Raw genomic sequence first — 18,137 nt, forward strand, 5'->3', positions numbered from 1 at the left:
CGGCTCCCTGGGGAGCGCCGGGGGGCTGCAGCCCCTGTCTGGCCGGCTTAGCGTGACGGGGGCGCGTGGGGCTCGGGGCTCAGGCCCCCGGCCCTTCCTCTTCGTCAGCGGGAGGCGAAGGCCGGGGAGTGATGTGCGCTGACCGGGCGGGGCGGCGGCGGGCGAGACACGGGCTACAGCTTCTGACAAGGCGCGGCCCTGGAGGGCACACGCGTGTGCGAGATCGCCCGCCCCGCTGCCGCGGCCCTCCCGAGAGCCGCCGTTCGGGGACCCGGCCACGGGAGGGGTCCTGCGGGCTCCGTGGCACGGGTGACGTGGGGACACGGGGGGCGCGGACCCCTCTGGGACGGGGCTGGGGGTGCTCCGGCGCAGCAGAAGAGATGGCGATGTCCGGTCCTGCCCCACGGGGGACAGTCCTGCCCCTCTCGGTCCCACCCTGTCCCGCAGGGTCCCAGCTGGGGCTCCAGGTCCTGCCACGTGGGATCCTGTACCAGAGGGTTCAATCCTGCCCTGCAGGGCCCCATTTTCCCCCACAGGGACTGATCCTGCCCCATAGAGTCTAGTCCTGCTTTCCGGGGTCCCAGACGGCCCCGTAGGAAACAATCCTGCCCTGTAGGGTCCAATCCTGCCCCATCGGTTCCCATCCTGTCCGGCAGGGTCCTGTCCTGCCAGGTGGGGTCTCACCCTGCCTCCGTGGGCCCCATCCTGTCCTGCAGGGTCCTATCCCGCTACGTAGGGGCTGGTCGTCTCCCATCGTGTCCAATCCTGCCCTGTTGGGTCCCACCACGTCCCATCGGGTCCTGTGAACACCTGCAGGGTCTGAAGTAGCTCTGGCGGGTCCGATCCTGCCCCGGGGGTGGCACGGGCTGGGGGAGGCAGCCGGAGGCAGGGCAGCGGCGGGGACGGACACTCGCTGCGTGCCAAACGGCGGAGCTGGGAGTTAAAAATACCCGTGGGGGCCCTGCTGACGGAAGTGGAGGTGTCGGCACCGGCTGCTCAGGGACGGGGGGGCCGTGCTCGGGTGTCCCGGCCCCCACTGGGGACCCTCCCACGCAGCACCGGGACCCCCACCAAAGTGGGTGGCAGCACTGGCTGCTGGGTCCTCACCGTGCAGAGCCGGGCGCCCCGAAACACCGGGCAGGAGGAGCATCACCGGCACCCATCCCAGGGGTGAGCACACCCAGCCCGGCATGCGCCCACCGCCACTGCGGTGGCACGGCCAGGGGCCTTTGGGAAATGCAAAGTGACAAATGACGCCCCGCGCGCGCTAATTGATGTGACGCGGGGCTGACACCGCGGTCGCACCCGGGGCCGGCGCGCAGGGAAAAAAAAAAAAAAAATCCAATCAAATGTTAAAAATAGGTCAGGGGGAAGGAGCCGGAGCCGGTTTCATTTCAGCTGCCGGTTAAAAGGAGCCGCCGGCGGGTCCAGCCGGCACGGTGCGAGCCTGAGCGGTGGCGGAGGGAGCCGAAAATGAGGGAGGGGTGCGATGGCGGTGGAAGGGGACAGGATACGCCGTCTGCACCATGTGTCCCTGCTGGGGCGGTGGGACCCCCACCCCAAATCCCACCTGCCTGAAGCCCAGCCCCTCCGAAGCGCCAGGGCTCAGCATCACACCGGGATGCTCCCGCTGGCGCAAGTGGGGCCAGATTTGTCCCCAAAATGTCGCTTTCCCAGCCCCAAGCCGCCCTGCAGGCGCTGGAGGGCTTTAGGGGACCCCGAGTTTTCCATGGGGGTGTTCAGGGCAGGATTGCAGCAGGGACCACTGGGGCTGTGCTCCCCGTAAGGGTGGCCTGGTACCTGGGGCAGCCTCGCGGTGGCCGCGGCCGCCGTCCCAGCGCGTCACGGGGAGTTCAGGCTGCCGGCGCGGGTGTCGATAGCCCCCGGGTGCCCTCCTGGTGCTGGATTTCGGGCCATCAGCCAGAGCGGGGCCACCAGCGGGTCGTGGCCATCACGGCCCCACGTGTCCCCATGGATGCAGTGAGAGCCAAGACCTGCAGCAAGAGCTGAGGAGCAGCTCCCTGGGGACACGTCTGCCACGGGGCCACTGGGGCCACTGCCACGGCTGGCCACCACCATGCTGTCCCCCAGAGCTGCGCAGGGACCGTGGGACACGTATTCCATCCCTCCCTCTGCTGCATCCCCAGCACTCCCTGCACCACGGAGCATCACCCCCCGCATCCCACCCCGGCAGCAACTGGGGACGGGGGTGCCAGGGCACAGGGGGATTTGGGGGTCTGTGTTTGTCTTCCACTAGACCCCCCTCTTTGGATGCTCGATCTGGGTGACCCCGAGTTTAACCCCACTTACGGCGCCGGCAGACGCTGCCCCCGACGCAGATGGGTTGTGACAGCCGAGAATTCCCCCCCGGCGGGCGCTGGCGAGGCGCTGGCCGCAGCGGGGGGGACGCGAGGCCCATGTCACGGCGCGTTGGCTCCGTCACCTCCCCGCAGCGAGACGGCGGGTCCCGCGCGCGAAGCCGGGGCCGGGCCGGCAGCACGCGGGTCCCCGGGGGGCCCGGTGGCACTTGTCTCTCCGCAGCATCCGTGATGGCGCTGGGGACATGGCAGCTGGGGCTGTGTGTGTGTCCCCACTGTCATTTGAGGTCGCAGCCCCCCCGATGGTTGGGAACGGGGAGTGACCGCAGATGGACGCTAAGGAGCCGATCCCGTCACGGAGACGAGGTAGGACGCTGGGGTGGCTTGGCCAGGAGGGGACACGCTACATCCTCTCCGGAGCGGTGGGGTCGCACATCCTGGGCGTGAAGGGCAGGAGGTCCCCAGGGACCGCAGGAGCCGCCACCGCTCCCCCCGAGGCTGCGGGGCGCCGGGGCCGGGAGGGCGAGGCACGTGCAAAAACCTTCTGTCTCTCCAGGAAGAGCATCTGCGAAAGGTCAGGCAGCTGCCGGCACACGTGTGGGAAGGGGACCGGCAGCGAGCAGCGCCGCAGCCGGAGCTGGCAGGGGAGCGACAGGCAGCTGCTGCCTGCAGGGCAGGAGAGCCGGGCACCCCGGGGTGATGCTGATACCCCAGGGCGACGCTGGCACCAGGCACCCCAGCTGGATGCAGGTACCCAGGGGTGATGTGGGCACCCAGGGGTGATGCAGGCACCAGGCACCCAGCCGGATGCAGGTACCCAGGGCGATATGAGCACCCTGGGGCGGTGTGGGCACCAGGCAACCCCGGGAAGGGCGCAAGCTGAGAAGCCGAAGCGCAGCAGCCCCGGGTCCTGTGCAGAAGACGCGGGTCGAGAGCTGAGCCCACGGCCGCTGCCGCAGCCGCTGGTCACGCCGCCCCTGCCCATGGGGCCAAAGGGCTTCTCCCCAGGGATGTGGGCGAAGCCCCCCACGCTGGCCGGGGTCCCTTCCCCCGGCTGGGCAGCCCCTCCATTTCTTATAAACGCCTCTGGCGATGCTCCCCCATGACACTGCAGCTCTGGGGCTTGTGGTTAAACCCCAGGGCTCCGGCTTTGACTCACACCGGATCCGTGGCAGAGAGGGGCCTTTCGGCGCCCACGGCTGGAAAGAAACGCTCACCCAGGCAGGAGCACTGGGCGCTTCCTCGCAGCACCGTTTCCTATAAACCGCGATGGAGAGGAGCTGGGCCCAGCTGCCCCCCACAGCCCCTGACCCAAGCCGCGGGGTCCCCTGGAGCCCTCCTGGAGCTGCGGAGATCCCTCCAGCCCAGTTTGGGGGGATTGTCTTGTGTACACGGGTGTTCCCCACGAGCGTACGGAGCCCTTTGGCAGGCAAAGTCAGAAGGAGCGAGAAACACCCAAAGCAAGACGTCAGCACAATCCTTACTAGACATCAGAGAATCCCCTTTGCGGCACACGCAACTGGGGACATCAGCTCTGGCTGTCACCGCCGTCCTCGCTGCTTGGAGCTGGCCTTGAGCACCGGGCAATAGGGCAGGAGCACCCCTGGTCCCCGTCCCACGGCGTGCCGCAGGACCCAGCTGCAGGAGAAAGCGGGACCCGAGCAGCGAGAATTGCTTCATTTTTCCCCTAAACAATAGAAACGCCGAGAAAAGAAAAAAAAAAACCCGACCCCGAAAGCCTGCTGGAAAAAGAAACCTTTCACCCGGCCCAAAATAAAAGGGGTTTTTTGCTGGGAAAAAAAAAAAAATTGCTATGGAGGAAACGGCGAGGTGTGACCCGCTGCGAGGCCGGGCTGGCGCAGGGGACGGGCACGCCGGGGGCCGCGGGCACGCGGCCAGGCGTGTCCCACCATGGGTGGGGGGCACAGCCCCAGCGTGGGCAAGGGGCTGCCCACACATAGGTGGCTCTGGGGGACAATGCCCCGTGCAGGGGCTGTGACATCCCTGGCATTTGGGGGGACGTGTGTCCCCCCCGAGGATGCTCCCGCCGCCCTCGGGACAGGCTGGAGGAGACGGACCCCTGCCCCTGCCGCGGTGGGAAGCCCCCCGCAGCCCAGCCCGCTCACGGCTGAGGCGGGACCGGTTTGTCCCTTGTCACCACAGCCAGGCTGCTGCAGTGACCCGGTGGGTCCAGCCGGACGCCTGACCCCCACTGAGAGCCCCCGAGCCCCGACGTGGGTCCTCCCAGTCCCCGCTGCCAGTGGGACCCCCGGACCAGACCCCCGGGCACAGCCACCGCCTCATCCAGCCGCCGCCGTGGGGTGCGACGCGTGCACCCCCGAGCCGTGGGGACAGCGGGGCCATGTCCCCCCCCAGCGCCCTCGGGGCAGGGCAGCTGCAGAGGTGCTCCGGGGTGGGTTTGGGGACCAGGACTGCAACCGGGGGGTGCCACACATGGGTGGTCAGGCACCCAAGGGTGCACCAGCCCCCAGGAGCACCCGGTTGAGCCCCGGGCGGGCGCCCCAGGCGAAAGCCCTGTCGCCCCGGGGGGTGAGGGCGAGACCAAAACCACAACCCAGCGCTGCGGTTCTCGGCTCCCTCCTGCGAGGTGCTGAGGAGGCGGCGGTGCTCGGGGGGGGGGCGGAGGAAACGGGGCCGCCTGCCCGCCCCCCCCGGGCAGCCCCACTTGCCCTACACACCCGGCACTGGAGCCGCGGTGGGATGGGTGAGGGAAACTGAGGCACGGAGCTCCTGGGGGCATGGGAGGCATCGGTGGGGAGCGGTCCCTCTTGCAGTGGGGACATCTCAGGGTTTCCCCACGTGGAGAGGGGTTGAGGCAGGGTGGTCCCCCACGAGTGAAAGTGGGAGCGTGAAGGCGGGGATGTGCCCGCATCCTGCTCGTGGGACGTGGCGAGCCGCTCGGCCCCGCGACCACAGGCGCGGGACGGCCGCCGGGCACCGAGCCTCGTGCCCCCGGCAAGCACAGGAACCCTGGGCCACCGCCAGCCCGTTGTCCCCCCCAGCATCATCCAAAGGGCCGCAGGAGTGGGGCAGCCGGGCAGCCCCGGGCAGCGGCTTCCGAGGCGAACGCCCCGATCCCGGGGTGCCGGGACCCCCGAACTTGCGCGAGCATCACGCACTCGGGATGGGGATGCATCTGCCCCGGGTGACGCATGTCCCGGAGCCGCCTGGTTCCTCCCGCGTGGCCCAGGAGCCGGCGAGGGGCTGGTGTTTTGGGGGGGGGGGCCGGGGGTCCCCATGCCCCCGGGGGAGCCCGGCAGCCTCTTGACTCAGCGGCAGCCGCCCCCGGAGGAAAGCGGCGCTGAGCCGTCGGCGGGATGAGTAACGGCACCCGTGTTTGGCATTTATCACGTGATTTCAAAAAAAGAAAGAGGAGCTGGGGGGGGAGAGTGGGCGGCAGGAGAGGGTGGGGGCCGGGCACCCCCTGCCCGCCACCGGGCCCCCCCGTCCACCCCATCCCAGTGCATTTCCAGTCCAAACTGGTGGATGGGTGGGAAGGAGCCCGGCCGCCCTCGACGCCGCCTCAGGTGCAGATCAGGCCTCGGCCCTGGGTGGGTGCAACCCACCCCCCCTCAGTTTGCTCTTTTTGGGACCCTTCCCCACAGCATCGTGTCTCCGTGGGGGTCACTGCATCCCCCCCCGGCTCAGCTCCCCCAGTCCCTCGCTGCCCGGTACCCCGGGGCTGCCGGTGCCCAGCCGAGGGGCTGGATCCGGCTCAGCCCTGGGCAGGGGCTGTTCTTCCTCCCCCTCCCCTGCCAGATGCAGAGATCAGCTCCTGATAACACCCTCTGCGCCGCCGCTTCACCTGCGGCACCGAGCCTATCTCCTTCACACCATCGCCCTGCAGCCTGCCGTGCCGCGGCGCCTGGGAACCGGCTCCGCTCCCTGCTCAGGGCTGTGCTCGGGGAGCCGGGATGGAGCCCCCCTCTGCCTCCTGCAGCCTCGCCCGGGCAGCCCCCGCTGAGGCCAGAGAACGGTCACAACTCATCACACGGATGCGCCCTTCCGGAGCCAGAGGCTGGGATTTTCCAAGAGCAGCCGAGTTTGAGGGTGTGTCAGCGCTGAGGTCGCGCACCCGCAGCCCCACAGGGTGCAAAAGCAGCCGACATCCCCGTGGGGCCACCCAGCCCCTCAGCCCGCAGGCAGGGAGGCTGTAGGCCCTACAATAACGCGGAAGAGCGAGTCTCGGCGCTGCTGCTCGAGCAGTCGTACGCATGGTGGGAGGGACGGGGCTGACGGGGCAGCCCCCTTCCCCCAGGTTAATCAGCAGCCCACCCCCCACCCTCACCCCGAGCCCTGCGGGGCGTCCCCCACCTCGGCTGGTTTGCTGGCACCATTAGGAGGGAGAAGCCGCAGCCGTTAACGAGGCCGTTCGCGAGCAGGCGACAGAAGAGCGAAGCCCGGCTGCCCTCCCCGCCGCTGGGGATGCTCGGCGACCATCACCCCGGCATCGTGCCCAAGGGCACCCCCTTCCCTTTGCAGCCCCGGCTCCAGGCTCCCTCCGGCACGGCCCCGCTTGGCGTTTCGCTCACCCGGCACTCCGCTGCGCTCCCAGCCCCGCCGCCTTCCGGGGCCGCACGCTCTCCCCCACGACTCTCTGGGGTTTGGCGTAGCCCCTGGCCCAAATAACGGGGAAGGGCAGGTCTGCTCCGCGCTGGGGTCCTGCGTGGGGTTGGGGGTCCCCACAATTGTTTTATCCCCTGTGCGTCACCCCAGGGACGTCCAGCATCACCGCGGCGAGCGGCTCGGGGCCGCGCCGTCGTGCCGCGAACGCCGAGGATGAGCCGAGCCCAGCACCCATGCCGGCATCATCACATCACAAGCCCCCCGTGCCCACCCCACAGCCCCCCAGGCCTAGGACAAGCCCAGGGGGGCCGTCCCCACCTGCAAGGGGACCCCGAAGGCACCAGTCCGGCCGAGCGCTGGCACCGTGGGCTGGGGTTTGGTCGTGTCCCCGCTGTCACCCCCGGGGCTGGTGATGGTTTTTGTTTTGCTTTTGATTGTCCCATTTCTTGTCGCCCACCAGGCCAGTAAACCCGAAACGTGCCGCCGTGCCGGGAACGGGGCCGCGGGCGCAGGTTCCCCACAAGGAGCACCCCGAACCCCGTCACCCCCTCAGCCGCCTCGCCGAGCCCTGGCAACATGAGTCGGCTCCGTCGGGGCTGGATGTGCCAGCACCAGCCCCGTCCCCAGCCCTGGGGGGCACCCGCAGCTCAGCCCCCCCCCCCGCCCTCCCCAGGGACCCCAAAAGAGGAGATGGTTTCAGCCCCCCACGGCGTTTCGGGCACTGGAAGGGTTTTATTGGAGTCGGTGGCGTTGCAAAGAGCGCGGGTCCCTCGGCCGGGGGTCCTGCTGCAGTGGGGGGGCCGCACCCGGCCGAGCCCCTGGGGGTGCGTGCCGTGGCACGGGGGGGACATGCAGCGCAGAGGGGCTCGGCGGAGGGGGACGGCGCTGTGGACCCCCCCTCTCCCGGCGGCTTTGAGGTAGATTGAACGTGGTGGGGACGGGGGTGATGGGGCGGGGGGTCGGGGTGAGCAGCCACCTGCAGCCCTGGGCTAAAGCAGGGGGGTCCCGGGGGCGGGGGGGTGGGGGGGGGCGCTGCGCTGTCCCCGCACCGGGGGGCCAGGGTCAGGGAGAGCCCCGGGGCCACGCAGCCCAGTGCAATGGGGGGGGATCCATGCTGCGCCTCGGGCCGCAGGGTTCATTGCGCAGCAGCAGTGGGGAGGGGGGCAGAGGTGGGGCTGGAGGCAGGGGGGTGCTTTTACTGTAAAAGAGGGGAAAGATGCTTGAAGCGGTGGGACGAGGCGAGGGGGACAGAGAACAAGTAGCTGCCCCCCCCCCCCAATTCTGACCCAAGCAGCCAGGGCAGGGGCAGCCCCTTCGCCTGCTTCCGGGGGGCCGGATCCAGGACCCGGCCCCTCGCGTCCTCCCTGAGTTCAAGCAGCAACACCCAAGGGTGCAGATGCCACCCAAGGGTGCAGACGGGTCCCCTCCCGCCACGCGGGACGGCGTTGTCCCAGCGCCCCGATTCGAGCATCCAAAGCCAGCGCGGATGCAGGGACGGGGCGAGGCGGGAGCGGAGGAGCCCACTTACGGGGGGCCGGGGGCTCCGGGGCCGGGGGGGCTGAGTCTTTCCGTAGCTACTGAAGACTTGGAGGTATTTCGGGAGCTGTGCCGCTCCTCGTGTGTTTTCATGCAGCATCCAAAGACCGGGGAGGGGGCAGGCTCAGATCTTGCTGTTCTCCAGGTGCGAGTCGATGTGCTTCACCAGTGCCGCGTCGGGGTAGCCGATGGGGAAGGCGAGCTGGCACAGCGGGCAGCTCCGCACCTCCGCGTCCACCGTTTCCAGCAGCAGCTGCGGGGGCACAGGGCAGCGCTGAGCCCACCGCCCACTCCCCGCGGGGGCCGCGTCCTCCCCGGCACCCCCCTGCCGCCGGCTGCAGGCTGCGATGCCCTGCAGCCCGTTGGAAACGGGGAAACTGAGGCCCTGCCTGCGTGGTGGGGGGCTTCCCTTGCCTCTCGCCCGCCCCCAACCCACCGCAAGACATCCCCCGGGGGTCCCGCTTACGTTGATCGAGGGCCAGGACTGAGCGTGCTCTGCCCGGGCGTAGGCAGCGGCCGTCCGGTGCACGGCGTCGGCGTCGGGGGTGGGGAAGCCGGCGCAGAAGGAAGCGCAGCGGATGGCCCCCACCTCGGGGCTGGGGGGGCTGGGGAGCGCCCACTCCTCTTCATCCGACGATTGCTTCTCGAAGCGCACGTGCTCCTCGAAGGGCTCGCGGGCGCTCAGGGGGGCCCCCGCGCCCCCCAGGTACACCTCGCCGTAGGGCCGGTGCTTGGGGAGCGTGGAGGCTTCGGGCTGGAGCCAGAGCGAGCGGCTCTGCTGGTACAGGGCCACGTTGCTCACCTCCGAGTAGCTGCGGCGCCCCTGGAAGCCGGCTTTGATGTGGCGGCTGGAGGGTTTGGCGTAGCCCAGCTCCATCCTCTCGCCGGGCAGCCGGTGCGGCGACGCCGAGGCCGGGGACGGGCAGGGTGGCGGGGCCGGGGACCGGTGCTGCTGGGCGGGCGACTGGCTGGAGGGGGGCACGGGGGACCGGCGCTGCTGGGCAGGGGACTGGCAGGGGCCGGGGGCCGGCGAGCGGCGCTGCTGGGCTGGCGACTGGCTGGGGGGTGCCGGCGAGCGGCGCTGCAGCGCTGGCGACTGGCACTGGGGTGCCGCCGAGCGCCCCGGCGGAGCGGGCGAGGGGCACTGCGGGGCGGGCGAGCGGCGCTGCTGGGCTGGGGAATGGCACTGGGACAGCGGGGAGGGGCGCTGGCCTGCAACGCAAAATGGGGCGGGGGGGGGGGGAGCACAGAAAATACCCCCCGTCAGCTTGGGGGCACAGAAAACACCCCTCGTCCCCCGCGCGTATCCCGGATGGATGGGGGGGATGCGGCCGTCGGGACCCCCGGTAGGAGGGATGCTCCCCGGGACGGGTGCTCCCAGAATCGTTGCACGCAGGGGCTCGGCACCAGCCGGAGGACAACGGCAGCCAGCGTCGTCTCCCTGGTTTTTGCATCCCAGCCCCATCCAGCCATGGGGTGCAGCCCCCCCTGAGACCCCCTTACCGCCGTTGAGGCTCTTCTCCTGCAGCAGGGCGCGGAGGATTTGGCTCTGCAGGGAGCTGAGGTTCCTCAGGCGGCACAGCTCCTCCGTCAGCTCCGTGTAGGCCAGCGCCAGGTTCACCCTATGGCGGGGACGAAGTGTCACCGAGGGCAAAACATTCCCGGTCCCCTGGCCAGGGGAACCCCGCTGCCGTGGGGTGCGCCCAAAATTAACCCAAATTCAGGTTTTAAACTCAAAAGGGAAAAGTTGTGGCCGTGCACCACCCGGCCCCACGCCCGCGGCTGCCCCGCGCGTCGGGAGCGGGAGGGAGGCGGGTGCTGCGTTCCCTCCCCTCCAGCTCTCGGAGGCCCTGACAAAGTCATCGATTCTTCCCCAACTTCGGTGTCGCTTTTCAAAACCATATTCTCTGCGGTGATGCGAAGGGAGAAGCCGTCTCCCGAGGGCCCCGCGGGGCTGGGGGCTCGGCATGTCCTCCTGCGCTGTGTGCGGGGAGTTCAGCTGAGCCGTTGTGACACCCCGGGGACCCGGGAGACGCCGCTCGTAACAGCAGCCGACAGATCTGCCCCTGCCCGCCCTTCCATCTTCTTCCCCTCCCCGATGAGACAAAAAAGAAAAAAAGAAAAGAAAAAAAAAGAAAAAAAAAGAAAAAAAAAGAAAAAAAAAGAAAAAAGAAAAAAGAAAAAAGAAAAAAGAAAAAAGAAAAAAGAAAAAAGAAAAAAGAAAAAAGAAAAAAGAAAAAAGAAAAAAGAAAAAAGAAAAAAGAAAAAAGAAAAAAGAGGGAAAAAGAAAAAGAGGGAAAAAGAGAGAAAAGAAGAAAATATTCAAAAGAAAAAAATAGAAAAAGAAAAGGTGAAAAAGAAAGAGAGGAAGGTGTTTCCCCAGCCAGGTCCCCATGTCACGTCCCCAGAGTCCCCACGGCCCTACCAGAGTGGCACCGAGGACACGAGCACCCAGGGGCATCCCTGGACACGGCTGCCCCCGAGACCCCCCGCCCCATCGCCCCACCAGCTCCTGCCTCAGTTTCCCCTCCGTGGCCCATTGTGGGCCCCTGGCTCCGAGCCCAGCACCCCGGCGCAGAGGCTACGGCCGCTCCCCGAAGCGGGGGAGGGTGCCGGCTCCCACGGCTCCGCCGCTGGGTTTTGGCCATTCCCGGGGCGGGGGGGGCACCCCAGCCCCCCCCAAGTACCGCCGAGGTGCAGGGAGGAAGCGCCAAAACCGCAGCACCGGGGCGGAGAAGCGAGAGGTGCCGGGGGGAGGGGGGCGAGCAGCCCCTGGCCCCCACCCAAGGACACCCTGCTGGGACCCCTGCCTGCATGGGGGGGAGGGCAAAGACCTGCCCCATGGGGACCCTCCTGCAGCCGGGGGGTCTGCAAGGCTTTTTGGGCGCTTTGGTGCCAGAGGAGGGAAATGCCGGAGGGTCTCGGTGCCTCCCACCCCTCCAAAAAAGCTCCGTTTCAGGGCAAACTGTGGGGTTTTGATACGCAACTGCAGATAAGCCGCGAGAACAAAACAGCCGCCGAAAACCCGGCCGCCCACGCCTGCCGAAAGCGCCGCGGAGCATCGCTGCTCCGGCGGGAGCGGCCAGATCCTGCGGGACCGCGTGGGTCCCCCACGGCCCTGGCAGGACGACCGACACCGGTCCCCTCCTCGTCCCCGGCCAGAGATGCCCAAGCACAGTCCCCCCTCCCCGAGGACCACCAGAGAGAGGGGCTGGGGCCGCGAGGGCTGCTGGCGAGGCGCTGCCGCTGCCCCCCGCCCCGGCACAGTCGGTACCCGGAGAGATGCCAACCACATCCCAACCTTCCCGCCCCGCCGCCGGGCTGCCCCCACCCCACCCCGGCACCGCACGGTCCCCGAAACCCGGGAGGGGACACACACACAGACACACGCACGCACACACACACACAGAGACACACACGATGGCATCTTCCCACCACCAAGAGCGGGGCTTGGCCCCCACCCTTGGTGGCAACGTTAACTAATTCTCGGTGCGTGGGTGCTGGCCGGGGTGCAAGACCCCCCCCTGTGGGGAGGAAGGGGTGACCTTGAGCGAGTCACACCCGGTAAACAAGACGCCGGCGAAGACTGAAATAAAAGCAGGAACCGCAGGCGTAGCTGCCATCGCCGCCGGGCTGGGGGAGCGTGGGCTGGGGCGGGGGGCCGAGCGCGACCCCAGCAGCCGCTTGGCCCCCCCTTTCTCGCAGGGTCGGGGGAGCCGGGGAGGGGAGCAGGGGACGGGGACGCCCCGGCGCAGCGTCGCTGGCGGAGGCAGCCAGCACGGCGGCAGCCCCGGCACGGGTACCCGTGGGTGCAAGAGTCGTTAAGACCCACCAAATCCCACCAAAACGGTGTCAGCAGCAGGGCAGCGAGAGGGCACGGGGCTGGTGGGGGGGAGCCCCGACCCACCTCCCCCCAGCACCCCTGGCTTTTGGCACTGAATCAGCCCGGGGTGCCAGCGGCAGTATCCTGGGAACGGACCCTGCAAAGCACCCCCGGCAGCCCCCGCCCGCTCCCCCCGGGGTTTGGCTCCCGGCTTTTCCCCGGCCCCCTCCTGAGGAAGGGCAAGAAGGAACGGCCGGGACCTCAGAAAGGACAAAAAAAAAAAACCCAACAACCCAAAACCAAGAAAAGAAACTAAAAAAAAAAAAAAAAAAAAAAAAGAGTGGGCCGGAGGGACCCCTGCCCCGCTCACACCGTGGCGGCACGCTGACTAATTCGGCAAAAGCCAGCGAGAAAAGCCACCCGGAGATGGAAAGCGCCGATAAGGCGCCTTTCACACCAAAAAAAAGTGGTGGAGAGGAGCGAGTTACAAAAAAGAGCCGTATTTACAAGAAAAGACCGGGCAGAGAAAGGCTGTGCCCGGGGAGGGGGGAAGGTGCCCCCAGGCCTGGGGGTGAGGGGTGCCGAGCCAGCCGTGCCTCAGTTTCCCCACCCTGAGCTGCAGAAATCGGGCTTAAAAACAAGGTGGGTTTGGGAAATGTTAATAAAACTTGGAGTTTTATTTCCCGGGGGGGGGGGGCTGGATATTGCGGATGCAACCCGCCGCGGGGGGGGACCCGCCCCGAGGGGCACAGCACAGGCGGCCGAGCTCGGCTCTCCCGGCCGCGGCGAGGCTGCGCTTTGCGAAAAATAAAGTGAATTAAGGGGCGGGGGGCAAGCGCGGGGAGGGTTATTGAGGGTCCCCCCCCCTCCCCGGGATGCACGGCAGCCCCCAGGGACGCCGGCGCGGACGCGGCTGGCCCCCCCGCGCACTGATTTATGCCGAGGAGACAAGAAACGGCAAAAGCATCCGACACCTTGGGAAAAAGGAGGGGGGAAAAAAATCCCCAAAGACCCCGGCACCTTCCCAGCCCCACGCCAGGCGCGTCCCCGCGCGTCACCTTTTATCTGTCCACAGCTCGGCGCGGGCCGCCGGCCCCGCTGCCTCGCCGCCCAGCGCGGCCCGCGGTGCCCGGAGGAGCCGCGATGCCAGATCGGCGTGTCCCGCCCGGCGGCACGGTACGGGGCGGGGGGGACGGGGGTGCGAAGTCCTGCTGCCGCCGCCTCGCGAGCAGCGGCCGCGGCGGGGACACGCGTGCCAGGCTGAAGCGGCGAGGATGGCGGGGTAACGAGGCCGCTGCCTAATTAAAGGGGTTGCGGACGCTGCTTTTAGGGAAAGCCTCAGCACCGGCACAGAGCTGCTTTGCGGACCCCGCCGCCGCGGGGAGGGTCCGGCTGTGGGAAGCAGCCCCTGCCCCGGCACAGCCACGCCGCCTGCCTCTCCCCAGCCCTCCCCCGACTTGAGGGGGTCTTGGCCCAAACCCCCAAATCCGAGGTGCTCGGTCCCCGGCCCAGCGGTGCCCGGGGGTGGCCCGACGGAGCCCCCAGAGCTCATGGCTGTGGCGAGTGGGAGGCCAGGAAGAGGCGTGAGGGCCGGAGGAGGAACTCCCGGCACTGGCACCGGCGCCGCGACGGCTCCACATCAGTTACACCGTGGCAAACCGAAATGCTGCCGGCAGGCTTTGGTGCAGAGCCAGGCTGAGCTGGGGAAGGGGCAGCCGGCGGCTCTGGGCGGCCCGGACGTGCTCCCGGTGCCAGCCGGTGCCACCAGACCGGCATCCCGCAGCCTGGCGCGGCTGCACGGCACGGCTCGGTGCTGCGCGGTGCTGTACGGTGACCGCTCGGTGCTGCACGGCAGCCACAAGCCATCAGTGCCCTCTGGAGGCAGCGGCACGCTGGCCGAGCCGGCGCCGCGCAGCCTGTACGGTGCCGGACGCCGGACTGCGGCCACCCCGTGCTTGGAGCCCAATGCAACCCCAAACTCCCGGGGCGCAGCGGGTGCGGGATCCCGCCTGCCTGCGGCACCGCAACGGGGGGAAGCGCCGGGGGACCCTGCCCAAAGGGAGGTCCCGTCCCCCCGCGGGACACCCTGTGGCCTTGAAGCCAGCGGTGCCCCAGCAGAGAGCCCCGCGTGCCCCCGTCCCTCCCCGCCAGGGTGGGGGGACCCCCCACTGCAGCCCCGCCCTCGCCCCAGTCCCCCCCCCAGCACTTACTGGTCGTCGCCCACCTTCTTCACCCAGGCCATGTCCCGCTCCGACTGGTCCTGGAAAGAGCGGACATCCCATCAGCACGCGGACCCCCACCCGCCGGGGACGGGGACGGGGTCCCACGCGGCCCGCCCCTGCCCCGTACCTGCTCCCGGGTGTCCTGCAGGTGCTTCAGCTCCGCCTGCAGCCGCTCGCACTCGGCCTTGAGATGCTCCTCGCGGTGCTGGGCGCGCTGGGCCTCCTGCCGCGCCGCCTCCAGCTCGGCCTCCAGCCGCCCTGCCGCCTCCAGCCCCCGGCTCTGCCAGCCCCCGGCACGCTCCAGCACTGCGGGCACAGCACGGCTCAGCCCCCGGCACGGGCCGTCCCCCCCAGGAGGGGGTCCGGGGGTGGTCCCGCAGGGTGGGGAGGGGGTGGCTCACCATGGCTCAGGCTGGGGTTGGGGTGCAGGGCGAGGAAAGGCACCTCCTGGCCCGGCAGCGGGGTGCCCAGCCCCGGGAAGGTGCTGCCGTCGCGCTGCCGCAGCTGCTGCTCCAGGCTCCGGATGCGGCTCAGGTGCGTCTCCACCAGCGCCCGCTGCCCGGGGAGGGGGAGAAGGCCGAGGTTCATCCTGCCCCCTCCCCAACAGACCCCGGTGCTCAGCGTCCCCATGGAGCTGGCGGCCGCCGTGGCAGGGCGGTGGGATCCGTCCCCGGCACGTGGGCAGCCCAGAAGCGGGTGGCGCGGCGAGGGCGGCCCCCGGGCCGGCAGAGCATCGTGCTGGCTGGGGCTGGGGGGGCCGGGGACACCCGGCCGACGCCGCACGCCCCACGCCAGGCCAGGGCCCCGCACCAGGCTGGAGCTGGGAGCGTCCCTTGACATCGCGGGAGCGGGAAGAGACGGGGGCAAAGGCAAGCCACGCGCATGGCGGTGACCCCCGGCGTGGCCAAAACGGGGTCAAGTGGCCACAGCCCCCCCCAGCCCTGCGCCCCCACCGAGCCCCGGTGGTGACACTGGCAGCCCCGCGGGACGGAGAAGCGATCTCCGTCGGAAATCGGGGAAGGGGACCCCAACCTCCGCAGGCACCGGTCCCGGCCAGCAGCACCCGCCGGCACCCACCATCTCTCCCAGCTCGGTCTCCAGGTCAGCCTTCTCCACGCACAGCTTCTCGTAGGCCTGGATCATCTCCTCCAGCTGCTCCTCCCGCTCTTTGCTCTTCTGCAGCTGGGGGGGGGGGCGGGCAGGGGTGGGTGGGCAGCTCGGGGACCCCCCCCGCGTCCCCCGGCCCCGCCGGCCCCGCTCACCTCGTGCTGGAACTGGTTGAGCTGCTGCTGCAGCGACGCCTTCTCGCTCTTGAGCAGCGACGTCTCCTTGGCCTCGTAGAGGGAGAAGATGTGCTCCTCGCCGAACTCGCCGATCACCGGGTACTGCAGCCGTGGGGCAGAGGCGTCAGCGGGGACCCCCGGCCCCGCACCCCGCCTCCGGCCCCCCCCCGGCCCCTCACCTTGACCTCGTACATCTTGAGCCGGCGCTTGAGCGTGGAGTTCTCCCTCTCCAGCCCCGTCAGCCGGTTCTTGATGTCGTCGTAGGCGGTGATGAGGGCGAAGTGGGAGGCCGAGCACATCTCGCCCGAGAGGTCGGTGTTGGGGCTGTCCAGCCAGTCCTCGTCCGGCCCCAGCGCCTCCTGCGTCAGGATGCTGATGTCGTCCTCGAACATGGAGTCCATGTCCTGCCTGGGGACGGACGGACACACAGCTGCCGGTGACCCTGCGGCCTCGCTGTACAGGCGAAGCGGGGATGAACCCAGCCGGGGGCAGCCCGAAGCCCCCGGAGCCGGCCGGGCTGCGGAGGCACCGGGCGCAGGAGGTGGCCTGGGGCAGGGGGGGCCGTGGATCGGCCCCCGCCCCGAGCCCGGCCAGGCCCTGGGGACCGAGCGGCGTCTGCAGAGCTCGGCGCGTCCCAACGGCAAAGGGCGGTGGAAGAAGGACGGTCCCGGGAGCCGCCACCGGCAGCGGCTCCAACCCCGCAGCATCCCCGGGGCCACGGGGAGACACCGGCCAGGGGATCGCCGGGGAAAGGGGGTGTCGGGGGTCCTGGCAGCCCCCACAGCAGGGGCTATCACCGGCTGGGGACAAGGGGGGAGCCGGGGTGGCAGAGAGGATCCCCGGCAGAGCGGCTCCGGGGGCATGTGGTGACTTTCCCCACGTCCCCCTGGGAGCGAGCGCCAGAAATAGCGGCCGGTGCCGCTGCCTCCTGCCCTGCACCGCACGCGAGCCGCTTCGCGCCCTCCCACGCTTCCGCGGCGGCACGCGGCCTGCGCCGTGCCCTATATACCGGCACTGCCACTCGCCCCCCGGGGAGCCACCTGCCTCATGGCGCAGCCCCCGAACCGGCCTGGGGGGGCCTGATCCTGCCCGTCCTGCTCTGCCGCACCACCCGGCACCGCAGGATTTGTCCCCGGTCGAGGATTTTGAGTGGTTGAGGCTCCCAAAAGCCGCTGCCACCGGCGGCTTTGCCACGGCACCCAGGCCGTTCGGCACAGCCGGCCCGTTGGGGAAAACGGGCCTCGAGCCGGCGAGGAGGCAGCGACCGTGGCGCTGAGCCCCGGCACCCGCACACGGTGCTCTGGCACTGTCGCCTGGGACTGCAGGCACCGGGGTGGCCGCTGGCCGCGCTCAGCCTCGCTGGCCCGGGCAGACATCTGGGAGCCACCGGCGCCCTAATAATTCCTAGCACAAAGCCAGGAGAGGGAGGCAATACCTGCAGGGTGACGGGGGGGGACAGCCTGGCCCCCCCGAGCTGCTGCTGGGAGCCTGGGGCCAGCCCAGGCCGCTGGTACCCCCCGCCCCGCTCCGTCCTGGGGGGCAGACACCCCCCAGGTCCCCCCCAGCTCTGCAGCGGTTGGGGGCTGCCACAGCCGCACGTTTTGCGGCCTCCGCTGGGATGAGGAGCACGAAACACGGATAAACCGCCCAGCACCACGACCCCGCCTCTGCGTCCCCCGCCGTGAGGGCCTTAAATCTGCCCCCCCAGGGTAGCGATGGAGGGGACCCACCTCTGCTTGGGCAGGGAGGGCACCATCATCATCACCCCCCTGGGGAAACTGAGGCACCCCCGTAAGCCAAGACAAGACCCCCGCAAGTCCCTGGTGACCCCCTCAAAGCAAGACCAGGGTCACGGGGCCGGTGGGTGCCCAGACCCCTGCCTGGGCGCTGCCTGGGGGCACCGTGCAGGCAGACGGGGAGCCCCCGGTGCCGAGCGGGGACGGGACCCTCTCCCTCCCTGACTCACGGGGCCCGGCAGCAGCTCTGCACCCAGAGCCTGGCCCAGAGCTGCGACTCCCCAGACTGTTCCTCAGTTTCCCCATCTGGATCATACCACGACACCTGCCTTGCTGCGGGCCCCGGGTGCGGGGCGAGGCCGTGCGGGCTGGGCAGGGCTGCGGCGCAGGCACGCGTCTCAGGCGTCGGCAGTGCGGGCAGCGCAGGCAGGGAGCCGTGGTGGGCAGGCGCTCAGGAGATCAGTCACCAGAGGGTCAGCGGAAGATGGTGGCGCTGTCATTAGGCTCCAGGGGCAACGGCGGAGGTCCCCACGGCACCGTGCTGGCTACGCTCCCTCCACGTTCCCAGCGGTCGGCCCCTCCTCGAGGCCTAGAAAAGCCTTTAAAGAGAGCGAAAATGGGGCTGCAGCTCC

General features: G+C 69.5%; 1 protein-coding gene across 1 annotated transcript; it reads right to left on the bottom strand.

Moving 5' to 3' along the window:
• Positions 1-8,565: 8,565 nt before the first annotated feature.
• Positions 8,566-16,468, bottom strand: TBKBP1 (TBK1 binding protein 1; the record flags this gene model as incomplete). The annotated part of the gene is made up of 9 exons (XM_082010477.1): positions 15,949-16,468; positions 15,749-15,871; positions 15,564-15,668; positions 14,888-15,041; positions 14,614-14,792; positions 14,475-14,524; positions 9,945-10,063; positions 8,908-9,653; positions 8,566-8,694 (listed from the first exon to the last, which is right to left on the bottom strand). Exons 1-9 carry the CDS (start codon positions 16,168-16,170, stop codon positions 8,566-8,568), a joined length of 1,827 nt encoding a protein of 608 aa, XP_081866603.1. The 5' UTR covers positions 16,171-16,468.
• Positions 16,469-18,137: the final 1,669 nt, after the last annotated feature.

Source organism: Phaethon aethereus, assembly GCF_964289735.1.
Source record: "Phaethon aethereus genome assembly, chromosome: 25".
Taxonomy (NCBI): Eukaryota; Metazoa; Chordata; class Aves; order Phaethontiformes; family Phaethontidae; genus Phaethon; species Phaethon aethereus.